Source organism: Dipodomys merriami, unplaced genomic scaffold, assembly GCF_024711535.1.
Source record: "Dipodomys merriami isolate MVZ:Mamm:240054 unplaced genomic scaffold, mDipMer1.0.p SCAF_11, whole genome shotgun sequence".
Lineage (NCBI taxonomy): Eukaryota > Metazoa > Chordata > Mammalia > Rodentia > Heteromyidae > Dipodomys > Dipodomys merriami.
The window spans coordinates 47,278,356-47,299,522 of NW_027202382.1; the positions used below are offsets into that span (position 1 = coordinate 47,278,356).

Here is a 21,167-nt window from a genome sequence, read left to right on the forward strand (position 1 = left end):
AAGGGGAGTTAGGTGGGACTGGAGGACAGGAGGAAACCCAAGGAGGAGGATCTCAGCCCAGGACAGCCCAGGCACAATGTGAGACCCTAACTCAAAAATAATCATGGGGGCTGGGAAGGTGGCTCAGTGGTAGAGTGCTTGCCTTGCATGCCTGAGGCCCTGGGTTCGATTCCTCAGCACCACATAAGCAAAAAGAAAAAAGCCGGAAGTGGCGCTGTGGCTCAAGTGGTAGAGCACTAGCCTTGAGCTGAAGAGTTGAGGGATAGCGCCCAGGCCCAGAGTTCAGGTCCACGAACGGACCCCCCCCAAAAAAAATAATCATGGCACAAAGGGACTGGAGGCATGGCTCAAGAGGTAGAGCACCTGCCTAGCGAGCACAAGGCCCTGAGCTCAAGCCCCACTGCCTCAAAACACTTGTGTTAAATGTTTAAAAAGATGGCAATGCTAACTGCCCTGGCTTGATTATTACACATGTTGTAGACAGGGATCCATTTATTTCTGTGTACCCCATTAAAGAGGTGCAATCAAAAACTAATCAACAACAAACAGCCCTGGTAAGTAGGGCTGGGAAGGTGGCTCAGTGGTAGAGCACTTGCCTTGCATGCATGGGGCCCTGGGTTCAATTCCTCAGCCCCACATAAGCAGAAAAAGTTGGAAATGATGCTGTGGCTCAAGTGGTAGAGCGCTAGCCTTGAACTGAAGAGCTGAGGGACAGCGCCCAGGCCCAGAGTTCAGCCCCCATGACCAACAAAGTAAGTGGAGTAATATACTGTTTTTTAAACCTAAAGATGACACTAAAGAACACCAATAACACACAGCATAATGTAACACAAGGAAAAAAAGGAAGGAGAAAGACAGGAGGAGTATGGGTGGCAGGGTGGGGGGTGTTCCGAGGTAGTCCTCACTTCGCCCTGTCCACCTCCTCGGGAGCCCCTAGGCAACATGGGCCCATGGAGGCTGGTCACTTACCGAAGAGCCTTTAGCACCTTTTGGACCTGGTGGGCCCTGTAGAAACCAAAGGCCAGAACGTCAGTGGGCAGAGGGACCATCAGGCCCCATCCTGCCCAGCCCCCACTGCCCTCCGCATGCCCTCCCTCCCCAGGAGTCCCCTCTGTGCCCACTGCTAACCCAACAGGAGACAGAGGGCAGCCCCTGCCAAGTCAGCCTGCCACCCTCCCCAGTTGGGAAACAACTGGGCAGGCACTAAGCAGAGCAAGTGTATACTGGACTTCCTGACACACACACCCTCCCCCCAAGCCCTGGACGACAGTGCCCAGAAGGGGCCAGGGGAAAGGCCATCTTGGCCACTTGAGGCCCAGCCTACATAGATCTAGTGGTTGGGGACGGCAGAGATGCAAGGCGGTGGGGGTGTCTCTGGGGTGCCAGCTTTTCTGGGAACAGGAGAGTGGCTGGGAGGACAGTCCCCTGGCTTGCTGGGAAGACCGTCCCTGGGCTGGGTGCTGGGAGGACAGTCCCCAACTCTGTGCCGGGGCCGGCTGGCCCTCTGCACTGACTGGCAGTGCTGCAGGACCAGCCATGACTTGCCTCACTCTCCCCAAAACTACAGATGAGCCTCCACTCCCAGGCAGGGCTCAGAGACAGGGGCTTTCTTCTTCCTGCTTCCCCAACTGAAACCAGGGCCCAGGACCCCCACTTCCTGCTCCTACCCCTTAGAACCTCAACATGGGGTATACAGACCAATCTACCCCAGGATCCCATTCCAGCCATCTCTATCACTCCCTGTAAATCTCAGCCCACATCATCCCCCCCCCTTCCACCCTCCCCAGAGTCCCCCAACGGAGCCCTCCCTCCCAGATACCCACCGGCAAACCAGGTGGCCCCGGGGGGCCAAGTGGGCCAGAAGGACCAGTGATACCCTGGAAAAGAGAAGGTTATATGTCAGCCTTCAGACAAGGAGGCCCAGAGCAGGTGACTCCACCCCCTGGCCACACCGCCCAGTCCCCTCATCCTGTCCTGGACTCCTGGAGCTCATCCACAGCTCGTGGCCAGCCACTGACTCTACTAGGCAAAGCACACGTGGCAGGGAGCGCCTTCCTTTGCTGTGTCTGGCTGGCCTGAACACTGGCACTGAACACTGAACACTGATGCCCCTACCTCACTGCCCTGTCCACACTGCAAGGAGCCACGTGCTTCTAGAACATAGAGATGGTCTCCGGTCCCTGGGTACCCTCATAGTTGGTCTTTCTTCTAGAGTGACCCGGGGCAGGGCCCGGGGAGAGTAGGGCGCGCTCTGTTTCCTCCAGCCTCTGAAGGTGCTTGGCACATGCTCAGAGCTGGAGACTTCTGGCCAGCCCCACCTTACGGGCCTTTCCTGCAAACCTGAAGCCCAGCTTGGACTTTGCCATGTTGGCCACAAGATGCCAAGACTTCCCACTGAGTTTGGAGCTGCATGCACTGGGCGTGGCCCAGTCAAATGGTGCTTGGGAAGTGGAGAGTCCCGCTAGAATGAAGACCTGGGTCCTTCCGCAGGGGAGGGCCCAACCTCGAGCAACACTTCTCTCCCTCTCCACATGCTTGTCCTTCTCAGGCCTTGGACCCTTCCTCACCCTGCTTTCCTGCAACCACCCAGTGGTGGCAGCTGCTGGCGGGGGCTAGGGTTTGCTTGCCCGTGGCTCCCCGAGGTTGCATGCTAACTAGCGGCAGTGGCTGCGGGAACGTTGTGGGTCAGATGTTCACACCTGAGGCAAGGTGGGGACAGAGGCAGATAGCACTCTGCTCTTTATGCCACACAGTCTCCAGTGATCTCCTGGACGGTACAACTAAATCAACGTGGACAGGCAGGAAGGGCTGATTCCCGAGTCCCTCTAGCTCCAAGGGCCACCACGGCTACCTGCTGGGATACGGTTCTGCCAGCTAACCAGACAACCAGGTGGGGGCCCAAGCCTCCAGCTTTCCCATCGACAAAGCAGGGGCCTAGCTCCCTGTAGACGAGAACATCTCCTGGGCTCAGCCATGAGCGCCTCTACACTCACCTGCTCTCCCTTGGGCCCAGATGAACCTTGGGGGCCGGGGAGACCGCGGTCGCCCTTTTCACCCTGCTCGCCTGGAGGTCCGATGAGTCCAATCAAGCCTGGATGACCCTAGTGGGAAGGAAGGCGTGGGGGGCGCTGTACCCGCAGTGACAAGTCAAGGCTATTGCCACAGGTCGGGTGACCCCAACGCACAGCTAGGCTCTGGAGCCTAGCAGGAACTACTGTCAGCATTGCCAGTACTAGAGACAGCTTGAAAGACAGGCCAGGTGATAAGACAGTCACGCTGGCTTCTTGCCGGTGAGGACCAAGCCTGGAGAGTAACAGGTAATTCCAGACCCAGACACTGAGCCACGTCTGTGTGTGTGTGTGTGTGTGTGTGTGTGTGTGTGTGTGTGTGTGTGTGTGTGTCTATGTGTGTCTGTGTGTGTGTGTGTGTCTGTGTGTCTGTGTGTGTGTGTCTGTCTGTCTTTCTACTTGATACACCCGCCAATGTTTAGGAAGGAAGATGCAGAGTGCTAAAGACACTCATTTGTATGTCTTCTGAAAGAAAAATCCTGCCTGCTTCCGTAACCCCAGCTGTGTAGGAAGTGGAGACAGTTTGAGGCCGGCTCAAGCAAGAATGTTCGTGAGATCCCAGCTCAACAAACAAGCTGGGGGGTGACGGCTTGTATACATCGCCAGCAATCCCAGCCATATGGGAGGGATAGGTGAGAGGATCTTGTGTGGTCAGAGGCCAGACTAGGCAAAATCACAAGGCCCTATCTGAAAAACAAACTAAAGCCAAAAGGGTGAGAGGTGTGGTTTAGGTAGAAGAGCACCTGCCCGGCAGGTGCGAGGCTCTGAGTTCAAACTCCAGCACTGCCTGCTCACCCCAAATTAAAAGAATAAAAGAAACACGAATGCCATCTATTTTGTCTGTTTTGTATGAGCCCATAGAAAGGTCTGGAAGGATTCCTCCAGCTTCTATTGCATTGGAGCTTGGGAGCCTGCTGGCGAGAGCTATCAGAAGGGTGAAGAGATGGTCCTCTGCCTTCTCTAGGCTTGTGAATAAATCGATGCAGGTAAAATGAAGTCACCACCAATTAGTGAAAACTGCCTGGCCACAGTGCTGCCCCGAAACCCAGGGCAGACAAGGCTCCTGCTCCCAGATGCCGGGCTGGCCTTGGCCACCAACTGTGCTGGGCTGGAAGGTTATCTGTTCCGTAGGGGCCCCGCGGGCCCCGAAGCAAGGCCACAGCCCAGCTTCACGGCAGTATTTTCCCTTTGTCTTCCACCTCCCGGGTCCTGTCACAGTCCGGGGCACACTCTGGTGGCTTGTCCCTCCCAATTCACTGTGTTAGATCAGCTCTACCACAAGGTCCCTTACCATCCCCACAAAGTTCCTGCTTACCTTTTCACCTTTGGGACCAGAATCTCCTTTGAGGCCGGGGAGTCCTGGGGGACCCTGTGCAGGAGGCAGAGGGGTCAGAATCCTTGTCTTGGGATCTCAGGGACAGTACCCCTCACCCTTGGTGCTGCCTCATCTCAGGACAGCACCCTTCACCCTTGGTGCTCCCTTGTCTTAGGACAGTACCCCTCACCCTTGGTGCTCCCTCATCTCAGGACAGCACCCCTCACCCTTGGTGCTCCCTTGTCTCGGGACAGCACCCCTCACCCTTGGTGCTCCTTCATCTCAGGACAGCACCCCTCACCCTTGGTGCTCCCTCATCTCAGGACAGTACCCTTCACCCTTGGTGCTCCCTTGTCTCAGGGACAGTACCTCTCACCCTTGGTGCTCCCTCATCTCAGGACAGCACCCCTCACCCTTGGTGCTCCCTCATCTCAGGACAGCACCCCTCACCCTTGGTGCTCCTTCATCTCAGGACAGCACCCCTCACCCTTGGTGCTCCCTCATCTCAGGACAGTACCCTTCACCCTTGGTGCTCCCTTGTCTCAGGGACAGTACCTCTCACCCTTGGTGCTCCCTCATCTCAGGACAGCACCCCTCACCCTTGGTGCTCCCTCATCTCAGGACAGCACCTCTCACCCTTGGTGCTCCCTTGTCTTAGGACAGCACCCCTCACTCTTGGTGCTACCTTGTCTTGTGACAGTACCCCTCACCCTTGGTGCTCCCTCATCTCAGGACAGCACCTCCTCACCCTTGGTGCTCCCTCATCTCAGGACAGCACCCCTCACCCTTGGTGCTGCCTTGCCTCGGGACAGCACCCCTCATCTTTGGTACTGAGGGGACATTACTCACCATGGGGCCAGGCGGACCATCTGGACCTGGGGATCCTGGGAGACCTTGTTCCCCCTGAAACACAGAGACCCCAGGTATGAACCCGTGCCTCACGCCAGCAGCCCCCTGCCCCTCCCGGTGTGCCCGGCACACTTACCACAGGGCCAGGGATCCCTCGCAGGCCGTCAGGCCCAGGCTTCCCAGGAGCCCCCTGGGGGCCGATGGGACCTGTCTTCCCAGGAGGGCCTTCCAAGCCCGCTTCTCCCTGCGGAGAGGGGGTGGGTCAGGATGCTCGCAGGCCCTGGGGAGCTCGCCCAGGCTCCTGCTCAGAACGCTGGATCCCGCCCAGACACCTCACCTCCCCAGCTTCCTCCAGAGCTGCCCTGGGCACGGCCCATCCGCCTAACTGTGCAGCCCTCTGGCTCCTGGCCCTGCCCACCAGGCCAACCCGTCCAGCAGGCCTGAGCTGCACAGCGCCCGCCGCTCGCTCACACCCTAACAAGGGGTCTCCAGACAGAGGCAAACGGTGCCACCCCAGGCCACCTCAGAATGGCCCTGGGTCTCCGCCAGTCTCACAGGGCAGGTGATGGCTGCCACCCATGGCCCCAGAGCCCCAGCACAGTTCTACCTTCCTCTACTAGATGCCCAAGGCAGTGCAGGCTTCACACTGCCTTCTCGGCTTCCATCGGCTGCCACAGCTCCCGTCCTCAGGAATCTCTGCTTCCCCCAGCCCTTGCCCTCCAGAGGCTCCAGTGTGGACCCAGCCAGCCAAGCAACAACTTACCTTGGCCCCTTTCTCTCCCTGTCTGCCTTCAGGGCCTGCGGGGCCTGGGGGACCCTAGAACAAGCCAAACAAGACAGGCAATGAGCTGACCTGAGCATGCATGGGCCTCAGAGCCGGTTGAGGGGCAGAGCTCATCTAGGTCACCACAGGACTTGTCAGGCAGATCTGGGAGGTGCCCTGGCCATCCTGAGTTTCTGAGGCTCTCTCCTGGTTGGACATTAGCCCCAGGAAGTGACCAGGGGACACAACGATGCCTGGCCCTCCTCTAGCAGCCCAGAGAAGATGGTTCCCAGCCAGAAAGGTGGGAGTTGCAGGCTGTCAACCCAGCCCAGGCCTGAGATCCGAGGACGGGTGGAAGCTGGGTGGGGCTCACACTTGGCACACCGTGTCCGCTCCTCAGTGCTATGGTGGGTACCGGGGGATTCTGGCAGTGAAGCTGCATTGGAGATGCGCTTCAGGAAGGACTCACCCGCTTTCCTGGAGGCCCTGAGGGACCAGGCTCGCCAGTCGGGCCCGGGGATCCCTGGTGTGGAGAAAGAACAGGGAAGTTAGGGATCGGGAAAAGTTAGGGATTGGTGGTCTATTGGGTAGGGCACCAAGGACATTCACTCACCCCAGGACATCCCCGTTTTCAGTGAGCCCCACAAGTCCCTGGCAAGGCCAGGCTCTAGCTATGACTCAGGAGCCCTTCCGCCAGCACGCAGGGTCCCTGCACTGTGTGGGCATTCAGAGTGGACACACAGACATTGGCCCTGGCCCCGCCAGGACTCTGGGAGAGAGCCATCTTGTCGTGGCAGGAGGAGAGGAGCACTAAGCCAGGGGCCGGGGCAACCATGGGGGGCTGGGGAGCCAGAGATGTCTGCCTGGGCCTGTGAACCTCCGCAAGACTTTCTTTCCTTTGCTATTCATGCCAAGTTAGTGACATGTGTCTTCTGCTATTGAGGAAATGTATAGTTTGAAGGCTCTTTCAAACACTCAGCTGAGATTTAGCTGCCACTGCGGGGCAGGGGTGTGATGGCTGATGAGGGGTGAGGGCGGAACCAAACTGAGGCCATCACTGTACAACTCCCTCGGTTACAAAGGGGAATGGCTGTCTACTTGCGACCCACTCTCTCCCTCTCTTTGCCTTTCTCTCTCCCCTTCCTTGCTTGTTCTCTTGTCACGTGATGCCTTGTATCACATTACAACTCAGGCAAGGTCCCTCCATCTTCAACTTCCCCGACTCCAGCATCTGAGCCCAATAAACTTGGGCTGGGGCACTTCATCACAGAAGCAGAGAACAGACCCAGACATCTGTCACTTCCTAGGAGTCACGCCACAGGAGGTGTGGGCCGGGACATGGAAGTCCCAGGGGTGAGGGATGGGGAGCATCGGGTCCTTCCTAAGCAGAGTCCTGCCTAGAGGTGAGTGGGGTTAGTCCCATCCCAGAGAGACCGGCTTGCAGGCTGGAAGCAGATAACTGCTCACAGTCAAGGGTGAGTGGCCTTAGGCACAGGGCTGATGCCGACCATGTGAGAAATGCCCAGAGACTCAGGCCTCTCCTTGGCCTGCCTGGTGCTCACTTTGTTAGGTGGCCATGGTGAAGCCTGGTGTTCACAGGGAGCTGGGGAAGGGGGAAGGAGAGGAGCCCTGGCCCCGGTTCAGAATCCCTGGTGGGTGTAATGCTTTTTGGAAAAAGGTTCGTGTTTGGGCTCCTGAGGCCCACACAGAAAGGCAGGGGCAGGGGACATTTTTCTACCCAGAAATGATAGCATCATTCAAAGGCCACATGAAATGATCAATATAGGCAGTCTGCAATGGCAGCCAATGGAAGCATACAAGAAGCCAACATGGGCTGGGAAGGTGGCTCAGTGGTATAGTGCTTGCCTCGAATGCATGAGGCCCTAGGTTCAATTCCTCAGCACCACATAAACAGAAGAAGCCGGAAGTGGCATTGTGGTTCAAGTGGTAGAGCGCTAGCCTTGAGCTGAAGAGCTGAGGGACAGCACCCAGGCCCAGAGTTCAAGCCCCACAACTGACCAAAAGAAGAAGCAATCATGTCTGTCCTGGCATCCTGTGGGCTTTATACGGACCACAGGGGTTCCTGGGCCTGCCACAGGGAACTGGCGCTAGGTTTCTCAGAAAAGAACAGATTGAGTTACAAAGTCCCTGGAACCCAGAAACACCCTGTGCGATGGTGGACTCACCGTCTGTCCGGGCTCACCATCGTCTCCTTTGTCACCAGGGGGACCATCCTGACCCTGTGGGAACAGAGGAAGGTCCTGCTGCTGCCTTGATGGCACCCGAACACCCCCCAGCCCCAGGCCAGGCTGTGCTCAGTCCCTTCCGAGAGCATCCGGGTACTGGCTCAGGGTGTGGTCCTTCTCTTGATGTGGAGAAAGCTGGGTCCCCAGGTGAACTCCCCAGAAAGAGATCAGTAGGGAAAAAGGAGACGGGGGAGGGGGATGTTGGGGGGGCTCTCACAGAGTGATGCAGGGCCCGCCTGTACTCACCGCGGGGCCAGGTTCCCCAGGGGGGCCAGGGTCTCCAGGAAAACCCACTGGGCCCTGAAAAGAAGAGGGGGAGGGGTGGGGCAGTCAGCAGCTTGACCACACCCTGCCCACCGCGCCCCTGCCCAGGTCACAGGATGCAGGGCAGTGTCAATGCCTTGGACGTTTGCAGTCAGCTGATCCTATGGTGCAGGTCCACAGGTAGAACCCTCCCAGAGGGCAAGCAGTGGCCAGCAGGCTCCTGCTCACCGGACAGGCGAGGGCAGGTATCTGGCCCGCAAGCCACCCTGCAGACCTGAGCTAAGGCCAGAACCTGGACCTTCAGGAGTCTGGATCAGGCCTCCTTGAACTTGTCCTGTTACAAAACCAGGGCAGACAGAGGAAGGGGCCACTCCCCATGGGTCATGGCTGGCTGTGTCCACAAGGTTGACCCTCCACAGGGTCCCACCGCCATAGCTCTCCTTGTCCATCTCTACTAGTTCAGCCCAGAAGCAGGCGTGGAAACATCTAGATAAAACTTCCCAGGATGTACAGCTGTCATGCATTTCTTTTCTGAGTAAGAACGGACTGAGAGCACGGTGCCCCCACACCTCCCCCACAGGGCACCCACAGCACCGCAGACTACTCACGGGGCTGCCTTTGGGGCCGTCATCTCCGGGGGGGCCTTTGGGCCCAGGGGGTCCAGCAGCACCAGAGGGGCCGGCCTCGCCCTTCTCCCCCCTTTCTCCTTTGGGTCCCTGGAAGGGAAGAGAGGTCCAGGTCCAGTGCTCAGAGCTGACCCATGCACCTGCAGGTGCTGGCCAGGGCTGCACCCAGTGCTCGCTGAGCTGGGATCCCTTCCCCAGCACTTGTCAGGCCTCAAGGGGAGCTGGAGCCACGCTGCCGCTCTCATCCCAGCCCTAGCTGCTCCCTGAGCCCAGGTCCTACGCGCACCACCAGGTGGTAGAGGAGCCCCAGGCTGTCTGGGCCCAGCAGTAGTTGGAGGCTGGGCCGGGAATTGGGGGTAGATGGGGCAGCCACCAATTCCACGGCTCCTAGACCAGGGGCGCAGCAAGGAGCCAGAGAATTCGGTCCTCCCCCAGACCTCAGGACGGCCGCCTAGCAACTGCACCTGATCTCCAACCCCAACCTCACCGCCAGTCTGAGGTGGTGGGTCAATCCCAGGCCCACACCAGCCAGCACAAGGGCCCAGTGCTGCACAGAGTGGAGTTACCACAGCCATGGGCCCCATGGGTCAGAGCTGAGGACTGTGCAGAGCAGACGCACCCTCCCTGCATTCCCTTGTTCATTATTTTTTCCAGTTCTGGGGCTTGAACTCTGGGCCTGGGCACTGTCCCTCAGCTCTTCAGCTCAAGGCTAGCGCTCTATCACTTGAGCTACAGCACCATTTCTGGTTTTCTGGTGGTTCATTAGAGATAAGAGTCTCTGGACTTTCCTGCCCAGGCTGTCTTTGAACCGCGATCCTCAGATCTCAGCTTCCTGAGTAGCTAGAATTACAGGCATGAGCCACCAGTGCCCGGCACCCTTGTACATTTTTACTGTAATTCTCTGGCACTGGAGGGCACAGCAGGGTGATGATGATCTTTTGGTTGTTACTTCATTGCTGGGGCTTGAACTCCAGGCCTGGGTGCTGTCCTTAAGTTTATGTGCTCAAGGTTAGTGATCTACCACTCGGACCATAGCTCTATTTCCAGGTACAAAAGAGTCTCATGAACTTTCTTGTCTGGGCGAGCTTCAATTGCAATCCTCAAATCTCAGCCTCCTGAGTAGCTAGGATTTATAGGCATGAGCCACTGACACCCAGCTTTTATTCCCATTACATGAAAGGTTAAATGGAGCAAACTGGGGCTTCCCATCCTGGCCATGCCCACGCAGCGCCAGGCACTCACCGGGGGGCCTCCTTCCCCTGGAAGGCCGGGCTCTCCACCTTCACCGGGCTCCCCCTGTGGAGACAAGGAGCACATGACGAGGCCTGGCCAGGACAGCTGTGGGTCCAGCAGCCTGCACATGCCAATCTTGACTGTGTGCCATCCGGCACTGGAGACTCAAAGGTGGTGGCGCTCAGGACTGTGGGGAGGCCTGTGAGGAGCGTGGCCTGGTGAGGGCTCACAGCACAGGACAGAGGAGCGTGGCAGATGGAGGTGGGGGCCTGGGAGGGGGGAAGGGGGAGATTCACAAGGGGACCACACCAGTGAAGGTGAACAGGTGCCCGAGGCCCTGGAGAACTAGGTGACACTGTGAAGGCGTGGGCAGCAGGACAAAGGCAAGGGCAAGCCCTCGGGTGGGCAGGAAGGGTCTGCGGGTCTATGAGGGGCAACAGGGAGCAGGGACATGCACGGGGCGGGGCACGGAGGGAAGGCGCTGCCCTGGGGGCGGAAGCTGGGCCTCTACCCTGCGGTGTGCTTCTCTCCATCACTCCTATCACAACAATTGAGCCAACCGAGTGACCTGCTGCATCAGAAAGAAAGTTCTGGAAACAGTGGCCAGGGGACACAAACACATGTTGTGACTCCCTAAAGTTTGACTTCTTGAACTCATGGGCAACGTGCAGCATTGGATCACACAGGCCACACCTGCACACATGTGCGTAAACACAGGTACTCACACACATAGGTGCACACGCACTCAGGCATAAACACACATGTTCACCCACTTGTCCGCACACTTGTGCACACACGTGTACATGTGTATGACCACCAATGTGCACAATGCATTCACGTGCACACACACCTAGATGTATATATATCCACACACATGCATTCACACATCCACATGAGCACACACATGGGCTCATCGTGTTCACTCACTGCTCTGAGGGCCCTAAAGTCAATAAGAAGCAATGATGAGGCCTGGGCCCTGGGGAAGGAAGGACCGGACTCGGGGAGATGTAAGCTCAGAAGCCTCACGTTTTGGGGGTGGGAGGGACAGTCCCTTCTGCCAGGGCTAAATCTTGGGGAGATACTGGGGATACTAGTGAAGGCTGGCAAGGGAGGCATCATTCAGAACTTCTGCAAAAGGCTGTCACAAATAAATGCGTCAGAATTCCCAATTCCAGCTCACCAATGTAAGTTTCGAAATACATTTACAGGAATAACCCAGCTGCATCTCCTTGCATGTCTCTGCAGGTATGAGCAGATATATGCAAATGTGCACATGTGCATGCACACACACACACACACACACACACACACACACACACACACTCAATTCTCACATTGCCGCCAAGCTGCCTCTGTAATAAGTAATAGACATCACCTTCTGTCCCACTGCTCCAGGATTTCCCACGCCGCCAGGAGGACCCTGAGGCCCATCAGCACCTGGAGCTCCAGACGGTCCTCGGGGGCCAGGGGGACCGGGAGGGCCCTAGGAGAGGAAAGGGCATTGAGTCCAGACAAAATACAAACAACCCCAACACGAAAACCAGGCACCTCAACAAGGTCTTGGTGGCCTGGCCACACTTACCATCTGGCCCACGTCTCCCGTCTCACCCTTTTCTCCTGGAGGCCCGGGCAAGCCCTGAGGACAGGAAACGTGGAGGTCAGATGATGAGCTATGCTGCACACCCACTGTCCTCACTCTGCACCAACACACTGCCACAGACCTCCAAGCCCCGCAGGGTAATAGACTGCCACCAGTCTATTACCACATGAGGCCACACCATGGTACGAGGGCGCCAAGCTTGTTGAGGAAAGAATCGGAGGAGGATGCAAAGATTTATGGACACAGGCACTTATGGCAGCATCTCATAAAACAATAAACTTAATGAGCCGGCAGCAGGGGCCGTCTGGATAAGTTATGTCCCCGGCACATGCTGAAATACTACGCAGTAACTAAAAACCGTGTTTTCCTAAATAAAAGCGGAATATTTAATGACATTCAGCACTCATAATAGGAAACAAAAGCTGGGTACAAACTCACTCTCTAGAGCATATGACAGCCCTGATTTGCATTTTGCAAATGCCAAACAACCTATGCACCTGGGTGGCTATGAACACACACGCCTTGGAAACACACCAGATGCTGCCATTTGTAGGACATGTGCTTGGTAATGGACTTGTGTAAGCCAAGCATCAGTGGCTCATGCCTGTAATTCCAACTACTTGGGAGGCTGAGAATGGGAGGAGTAAGGTTCAAGGCCAGCCCAGGAAGAAAAGCCTGGGAGACTCCCTCTCAACAGAGGGGAGCTGGGTACAATGGTGCTTGCCTGTCAGCCCAGCAACTACAGGAAGCCTAAGGTGATCACAGCTCAGGAGTACACCAAGGAGCAGGAGGAGGAGGAGGAGGAGGAGGCAGAGGAGTAGAGGAAGAGGCAAAGGAGAGGGAGGAGGATGACTCGTTCTGACAATTGACCAGTGCTTCTCAGGTTTCTATGGGGATGTGCAGTGTGTCTGGCGTCCTGGGCACTGGGATTACTTCCAATCCCTGCCACTGAGCCTCAGTTTCCCCTGGGCCCCGTGAACCCTGGGAGCTATTGTCACAGTCCGGGCAATGCAGTTACCTGTAGCCCCACCGGTCCTGGTGGCCCGGGGAAGCCTCTGGAACCTTCATCTCCCTTCTGCCCAAAGAGGCCTTGCTGGCCTCGCGGGCCGGGCTCGCCGTCGGCTCCCTGGGGGAACATAAGTGAGGTGGGGTGAGGCCACGCAGCAGCAGGGCAGGGTCTCACCGAGGGGGTCTAGTCACAGGTACTCACCGAGGGGCCTGGCTGTCCAATGGGGCCTTGAGGACCTGTAGGCCCGGGGGGACCCTGTGGGGAACAAACAGAGGCAAACAGGTTGCTTCCTAATCCCAGACAGGACCGAGGGAGGGCTGAGTCCTGTCCCACGTGGGGGCCGGTCAACGTCAGCTCCCACACGTGGAGTCCGGCCTGGGGAACGTGAGCCAGGCTGAGTGGCTCCCCATTCAGCCTCAGCAGGCAGGCACGCGAGGCCCGATGGACAGCGGGGATCAAGAACCACCCAGCTAGTCCCCGTGGGCTGGGACGGGATGCCACTGCACCCCTGCTCCCATGCTGTCCTTCAGGGTCCTCCAATGAGACCAGGGGACAGGAGAGCAAGCAGGGAACCAGGCCCCATCCTCAGAGAGCCTCAGGCCCGCACAGGAGCTGATGATGTCCGTCCTGGCCATACAAACGGAAAGGAGGCCTAGTAGCCTCGAGAAGAGGCTTATGGCCAGGGCTACAGAGCTTTGGTAAGAACACACTAGTAATTCTGGATAGGAAAACAAAAAGAGAGGAGGCGGGGACGAAAAACTGAGCAGGGTCCTGCCCTGCTCAGCGCTAGAGGGCAAAGTGGCCTGGAGCAGAGGAAGGCCCAGCCACAAGACCTGTGCACACGGCGGCCCCCTTTTTACCCTTTACAACTTTTTTAGCACATATTAGTGGTACACAAGGCAGGGGGGTTCACTGTGACACTTCCTTACATACAATGTACCCCGATCAGACTTACCCTGTCACCTCTCTCCGTCACCCCCCTCTTCTCCTTCCCCCGCTCCCCTCCTTAAGACAATTTCGAGGTTTAATTGTTCTAGGTTCCTATGAACATAGAAAGAACTCACCCACCTTCACCCTCTCCATTCATCTCCCTATCCCCACCATCTGCTCTACTTCCTTGGGATTCACTTTTATGATCATATATTACCTATACAAAGAGATTAAACTGAGATATTTCCATACCTGCATGTAATGCACTTGGACCACGTTCACCCTTCTATTACTTTCTCCTCTCTCCTCCCCCTCTTTTAAAAGTATTTTAACATTGGAACATTCTGTACATCCCATCCACGGCCAGGGTCATACCCACGCACACACAGTCAGTGTGTCCCTACGGACTGCACACCAGCAAGCATGCACATGGCTCCCCGCACTTGTGGGGACTGTCCACACCCACCGCACGGCTACCGCACAGCTCTTACCTGCTCACCCTTGTCCCCTTTGCTTCCTTTCTGCCCTGGCTCCCCGATCTCTCCCTAGGGTGCAGACAAGAAAAGTCACAATTAGAAAGCCCAAGACCTCAGGCACCTTCCTTCTTGCCCACCATTCATTGCTCCTGGAGACTAACTGGCGTCCTCCCTATGGTGACCACGTGACTTCTGGGAGGGACACACGTGCACTCTCAGTGGGGTCTCCCTTCTAACCAAGGGCTGGGGGATGGCTCCCAGAGCTGATGCTGTGCAGAGCAGCTGCAGATGTGGCGATGTGGGGAGTCTCTGGAGATTTGCTTCCCTTTCAAACTGGACCATGAACAGAACACAGCGAGAGGTGACTCCATTCCGGAGTTCTCAAGAAGGCCTGGAACTAGCCGGGCGCTGGTGGCTCACGCCTGTAATCCTAGCTACTCAGGAGGCTGAGATCTGAGGATCGCGGTTCAAAGCCAGCCCGGGCAGGAGAGACCGTGAGACTCCTATCTCCAATAAACCACCAGAAAACCGGAAGTGGCGCTGTAGCTCAAGTGGTAGAGCACTCGCCTTGAGCTGAAGAGCTGAGGGACAGCGTCCAGGCCCAGAGTTCAAGCCCCACGACCGACAAAAAAAAAAAAAAAAAAAAAAGAAGGCCTGGAACTCTTCTCCAGGTTTCTGTCCAGGCCCCACTGCCTCCCACCCCAGATGTGAGGTGTCCTCTAGGCAGACGTGACAAAGTCAGGAATGTCACCAGAGAGCTGTCATACATGGAAAGTTGGGCTGAAGAGCTAAGTCTCAATGTCTTCACTAAATGAAGTCTAAAATATGAGAGCCTCGGTAATAGCATCAGATTAGGAAGCGTTTAATGAAACGGAGCCTTGATAATTCAGGGGAAGATGTTTAAAAATAGATATTGAGTAAAACCCTGTTAAATCCAGACTCCAGATTTGTAGTGATTCAGAGGGGAGCAGGGAGCTTTCTCCTCTGCTCCGGCCAGTGATGACACAAGTCCTGGGCACCAACAAACCCTGGCAAGCAGAGGGCGGGGGCCCACGCCCCAGCACACACCTGCCCGTGGGGACCACTGCCAGCAGGCCACTGCGCAGCACCTGCTAACTCCAGAACTGAGCTGCCCAGGGCTTTCAGCACCTGCTAACTCCAGAACTGAGCTGCCCAGGGCTTTCAGCACCTGCTAACTCCAGAACTGAGCTGGCCAGGGTTGTCAGCACCTGCTAACTCCAGAACTGAGCTGCCCAGGGCTTTCAGCGCCTGCTAACTCCAGAACTGAGCCGCCCAGAGCTGTTAGCACCTGCTTACTCCAGAACTGAGCTGGCCAGGGCTGTCAGCCTGACCCGGTCCGTGGGCTGAGTCCCATGCCCTCACACTCACCTGCCATCGCTCCCCACACTCCTTACCTTGTCCCCGTCCTCTCCGGGGGGGCCCACAGGGCCAGCCGGACCAGGAAGCCCCACGGGACCCTGGAGGCCATCACGACCAGCCGGGCCTTGTGGGCCTTTCTCGCCCTAGAGAGGACAGAAGAGCCCAGATGACGTGTGGGATCACACCACCACCCACTCAGTGCCCCACAGAGGGGGCAGGGAGGGAGCTAGGCACCACCACAGCCAAAGGGCTCTCAGCAGGATGCACTATGGGTCAACTCAGCCCAGCCTGGACCCTAAGTGTCCAGCGGGTCACTACACCTCGCCCATCCTCATCCCGGGAAGAGCTGTTCTTTACAGATAGGGAACCTGAGGCACAGTTAGTATGACGACCTCAACAGAAAGGGTCCCCAGCTGGTGAGGCTATTTGGGGAGATGGTAGAATTGTAGGAGGCAAAGGTTGGCTGGAGAAGTGGGCCAAGGGGGCATGTCTGGATAGATACCAGAACCCTGGGGCTTTTCACTTCTCTGCTCCCTGGCTGCCAGGGGAGGGCAGCTCTGCCCGACCCACCCCTCTGCTATGATGCCTGGCCCCACCACAGACCAGAAACTGCGGACCCAGTTGAGCACGGACTGAAACCCCTATAACTCAATCTTTCCCCCTTACATGGCTTCTCTAAAGTATTTGTCACCGTGGTGTAAGACAGTAACAAAGTGAATCCCTGTACAGCGGGGATTCAGATCTAGTCACTAAAGTCCTGAGTCTGAGGGTGCAGGGCCCAGCTGTGTCCAGGACATCCCCAGCTCCAGCCTCCACCCACCATGTTATCTTTGTGAATCTGTGGTCAGCCTGATTGTGCAAGCCCATACCAGCACATATTCATGTGCATAAAAGATATAATTATGTGCACATATTGCACAAATGCATGTGCATACAGCCATGCCTGCACACACAGGCACATGGGACTCGTGTTGTGTGTGTGCACATAAGCACAAACAAGAACATGTAGAAACGCATTGCACATACCTGCACACACAGAGAAGCATACGTGCACATGCATCCAGACATATAGACTCAGATATGCAGGTGTACATACTTACATATACACAAACATAGAAATGCCCAGACATGGGGCGTGTGTGCTTGGGGAGATAGATGTGGACACACACGCACACACAGGCATGCAGGCACACAGATGGGTGCGCGCACACACACACACACACACACACACACACACATTTCCTAGCCTCATCACTGACTCACTTTCCTCCTGCTCCACCTCTTGGTAACCTCCGAAGCTTCTCACTAAGTTCTTGCTAGGCTCAGTTTTGCCTGCCAACCTATCACCCTGTGAGAGATGTAAATTTTCTCACCCCAGCCAAGAACCCTCTCTTCCAAGGGTACAAGAAAGTAAGCATAGTACAAGGGGGAGAAAAGGGCACAAATGAGAACAGGCACAATCAACGCTGGTCTCCAAACACAGCCAGGGATGGCCAGGCTTCCCCACCCACCCGTCACACGCTACTCCTCACATCTGGTTCCTGTTGGTACCAAAATCTGCTTCACCTAAGCCAGAAAATGCCGCGGCTGTGCGTGGGGCTTTAGGGCAGCCTTCTGACCCACATGTCCAGCCAGAGTGGGGGACCTTTGGGCTGCTCTGACCTTTTCCTGACCATCCCTTTGCTCCAGAGCTTCAGGAAGATCTCGAACTTGCTGCCGGACAGGGCAGCTCTAGCAAACCGCCAGCTTACACATTTACTTCTGGAAACAATGAGCCAAACCTTCATAGCCAAACGTGTGAGCTCGGTGTGTGCGTGTACTGGGTGCTAGAAGGATTGTCTTTTCTGGTGCAGAGGACAGCTGGACCCACATCCTGAGCCTCTCTGGAGACGGTATACATGTCAGACTTTGGAAAATGTGTTGCTGGACCCTTAATGGCAGAGACAGTCCAGGGCGGTTTAAGTAGGAACAAACCAATCTGTTCTTTCTACTTGGGGCCCCCAGAAGTAGAAGACACAGGAAATCATATCTCGCTAAAGACAACTCAGTGGGTACAGAAGCCCAGCAGCGAGCTGGCTGGGTTCCCCTCCTGTCAGGTCCCTTCCGAGCCTGAGCCATTATAAGACATTGCAACTAGAATCTGTCTACAGGGCTGACTAAAAGCAGGGCAGGTGGGAGAGGGCAAAGGTACGTTGCAGACTCTGATTCGCAGAGGAGCAGACCTTGATTCTCTGACCCAGCTCCTAACCCTTCTCGGCTAGAGTGCTTCTCTCCATATCTGCTCTGTTCTCAGATTGGCAAAGGCACCATCATGCCCCATCTTGTGGGCTTAGGGGCATGGCCAAGAGGTAGAGAACTTGCCAACCGCTATGTCCAAGACCCTAGATAGAGTCCAGCCCCAGTATAAATAAAGACACAATAAAGACACAAACAATAACCAAACAAACAAATGTAAGCTGAGCATAGTGTTGCATGCCTACAATCCTAGCTACTTAGAAAGCAGAAGCGAGAGGATCTCCAGTTTGAGACCAGCCTGGGCAAAGTTAGCAAGATCCTATTTCAAAACCAAAAATACAGGGCCAGCTGTGGTGGCTTATGCCTGTAAGCCAAGCTACTTGTGGAGTCAGTGGTAAGAGAACTAAGATCCAAGGTCAGCCCAGGAAAAAGTGCGAAGCCTTATCTGAAAAACAAACTAAAGCAACAGGGGATTGGGAGTGTCCCTCAAGAGGAAGAGCTCTGGCCAGGCAAGCATGAAGCCTTAAGTTCAAAATCCAAACAAAAGGGAGGGGACATAGGTTCAATCCCCTGTACAAGAAACAAGCAAACCCAAACTCCACTCTTCTAAGTCGAGCTGTGGGTGGGGCCAGCAGAGGGGCCATCCACACAGGTGACTGGCCGAGAGTCGGGCAGGGCGGAGACCCACCACACAGTGTGCAGGGGAGCTGAGAGCCCACGGCCTCGGCCACGGCTCCTCAGAGTACCACACTCCCTAAGGGTGACCTCACTTTACCAGCTCTTCCCACACCCGTGGGGGGGCACCCTGGGGGAGAGCTGATGCCAGCTATGGAAGGGGGGTCCCTGGTACTCTGGAGAGGACTCTTCAAGTCAAAAGCAGTACTTACAGGAGCTCCTTTCTCTCCAGCAGGCCCTGGTGGTCCCTGGGGTCCGGGTCTCCCTGGAATTCCGATGGGGCCAGCCGCACCGGCCGGACCCCTCTCCCCAGGAGATCCCTGGATGTGGCAAGAAAAGAGTTTGCTTCAAAGGCTTGCAGAGATTTGCTAGAACAGCACTCAGTTATGTCCCTTACGCCACAGCCCTCAGTGGCTCCCTAAGACTCTCGGCAAACACCCACTATTTACTCTAGGATTGGAGGCCCCATGTCATCTGGCATCTCTTCACCTCCTCCCACAATTCTGCCTCCTCGACCCTCTTCCCATCATCCTGCTTCCTCGGCCCTCCTCCCACAATTCCACCTCCTCACCTCCTCCCACGATCCCACCTCCTCGGCCCTCCTCCCACAATTCCACCTCCTCACCTCCTCCCACGATCCCACCTCCTCACCTCTCTTCCCACGATCCCACCTCCTAGACCCTCCTCCCACGATCCCACCTCCTCACCTCTCCTCCCACAATTCCACCTCCTCCCCTCCCCTCCCATGATCCCGCCTCCTCAGCCCTCCTCCCACAATTCCACCTCCTCACCTCTCCTCCCACGATCCGGCCTCCTCGGCCCTCCTCCCATCATCCTGCTTCCTTGGCCCTCCTCCCACAATTCCACCTCCTCACCTCTCCTCTCATGATCCCACCTCCTTGACCCTCCTCCCACGACCCCGCCTCCTCAGCTCTTCTCCCACCATCCCTTCTCTTCACCTCCCCCCCATGATCCCACCTCCTCCCCTCCCCTCCCATGATCCCACCTCCTCAGCTCTCCTCCCACGATTCCACCTCCCACAGAGCCACCAAGCCCTTCTGGATGGCAGAGATTTGTTTGTAAGGCAAATGCTGTATTTCAAGCAACATCAGAGGGGAGAGGGGAGCCTGCAGTCCTGTCCTGGAGTGTGGGGGGAGCCCCCCAGACCCCTATTCAGCTTGACCACAGCTGTGAGTCTGGGGAAGCAAAGACCTTACTCCTCTCACCACTGGGGTCTTGAGGGTGGAAGGGTCAATGAGTTCAAGCGATAGCAGAGGAGAGCCGCTGCACTGACAGGTTGAGGCTCCACCCCTGGCCTGCATGGGGCAGCTCGCCCAGTCCTACAGCACATCCTTGGAACCCGTGAGCCCTGCATCCCCCCTTCCATCCACTTACACCCTACTCCATTCACACACAGTGCCCCCAGGCCACAAGCTCCAGTACACAGTCCACATCCACCACCAAGGCCCTGGGCTCCCCGGTCCTCCCAGGACACACGGGGTGGTGCATCATGCCCGCCCGGCCTCGGGGAACCATCTGTCTTGCCTGTGGAGTTGGTCTGAAGGAGAGGACAGGATGAAAGCTTTGACTCACCGCAGGGCCTGGGGGTCCCGGGGGGCCTTCGCTGCCTTTCAGTCCCAGAGCTCCCTGCAAAGCGGTGAGATGTGGGTCAGGTGAGAAGCCCCCAGGACCACACCCTACCCCACCCCACCCTCCAGGTCCCTCCCATGGCCCCGCCCAACCACTAGGCCCCTCACTCACCACAGGACCAGGGAGCCCTCGGTCCCCAGGGAAGCCACGCAATCCTGGAGGGCCATCTTTCCCTGGGAGGCCAGCAGGGCCTGGGTCACCCTGAGAACAGAGGCAGAGCAGAGGTGAGCGTGTTCAGGAATGACTGACTCCCAATCTTGACCTGCCCTGAGGGGAGTTGCAGGGTCAATGCCAGTTCAGATTCCCCAGCCCCCTACATCCAGGGATCCGGTTGCTCTGGGGCCTCTCTGGGCCTCTTGACCTTCAAAGGAATCATTGGGTTTTGTCTGTTGGGGGTTTAGTGCTGGGGAACAGACCTAGGGCCTGGTGCATACCTGTGCATGCCCAGGTGCACACCCGTGAGCCTCTCCCCCAGCCTGGCACAGTGAGGATCTGGGGGAAGGACCTGTAACTTTCTCCCTGCCCTTCATGGAGGTCTAGCCCCTGAAGTCCCTTGAGGGCCTGAGCAGGGGTTGGGGTGACTTGGGGTGATTTCTACCTGCACTATGAATTTAGTGTTCATCTCTAGATGAAGGAATCAGGGCTGAAATCACCCTACAAGGACTCACTGCTCAAGGGACTTGCTGAAAAGAGGTACCATCTGTGCCTGTACCCTTCCCTCTCCAAGGGCTATAAAAAGCTATGGTGTCTTCCAGAATTCCCCGGGCTCAGACCAAAAGATCAACTATCCTTGGTCTCCTTCCAACTCAGCAAGCTCTGTAAACCTGGGTGGACAAATTTATGCACAT

The 21,167-nt window shown here is 56.7% G+C and overlaps 1 protein-coding gene across 3 annotated transcripts in view; it reads right to left on the minus strand.

Annotated features, from left to right (window-relative positions):
* The window catches only part of Col5a1 (collagen type V alpha 1 chain), a 141,898-nt gene that overhangs the window by 16,871 nt on the left and 103,860 nt on the right, over positions 1 to 21,167 (minus strand). For all 3 annotated transcript variants that reach the window (XM_070014973.1, XM_070014972.1, XM_070014974.1), the window contains 21 exons: positions 20,431 to 20,520; positions 20,263 to 20,316; positions 18,882 to 18,989; positions 15,795 to 15,902; positions 14,395 to 14,448; positions 13,175 to 13,228; positions 12,983 to 13,090; positions 11,947 to 12,000; positions 11,740 to 11,847; positions 10,374 to 10,427; positions 9,114 to 9,221; positions 8,488 to 8,541; positions 8,182 to 8,235; positions 6,465 to 6,518; positions 5,996 to 6,049; positions 5,369 to 5,476; positions 5,233 to 5,286; positions 4,384 to 4,437; positions 2,994 to 3,101; positions 1,824 to 1,877; positions 970 to 1,005 (listed from right to left, as the gene is read on the minus strand). In XM_070014973.1, the coding sequence (XP_069871074.1) occupies positions 970 to 1,005; positions 1,824 to 1,877; positions 2,994 to 3,101; positions 4,384 to 4,437; positions 5,233 to 5,286; positions 5,369 to 5,476; positions 5,996 to 6,049; positions 6,465 to 6,518; positions 8,182 to 8,235; positions 8,488 to 8,541; positions 9,114 to 9,221; positions 10,374 to 10,427; positions 11,740 to 11,847; positions 11,947 to 12,000; positions 12,983 to 13,090; positions 13,175 to 13,228; positions 14,395 to 14,448; positions 15,795 to 15,902; positions 18,882 to 18,989; positions 20,263 to 20,316; positions 20,431 to 20,520 (1,530 nt within the window). The remainder of the gene's footprint in view (positions 1 to 969; positions 1,006 to 1,823; positions 1,878 to 2,993; positions 3,102 to 4,383; positions 4,438 to 5,232; positions 5,287 to 5,368; positions 5,477 to 5,995; positions 6,050 to 6,464; positions 6,519 to 8,181; positions 8,236 to 8,487; positions 8,542 to 9,113; positions 9,222 to 10,373; positions 10,428 to 11,739; positions 11,848 to 11,946; positions 12,001 to 12,982; positions 13,091 to 13,174; positions 13,229 to 14,394; positions 14,449 to 15,794; positions 15,903 to 18,881; positions 18,990 to 20,262; positions 20,317 to 20,430; positions 20,521 to 21,167) is intronic.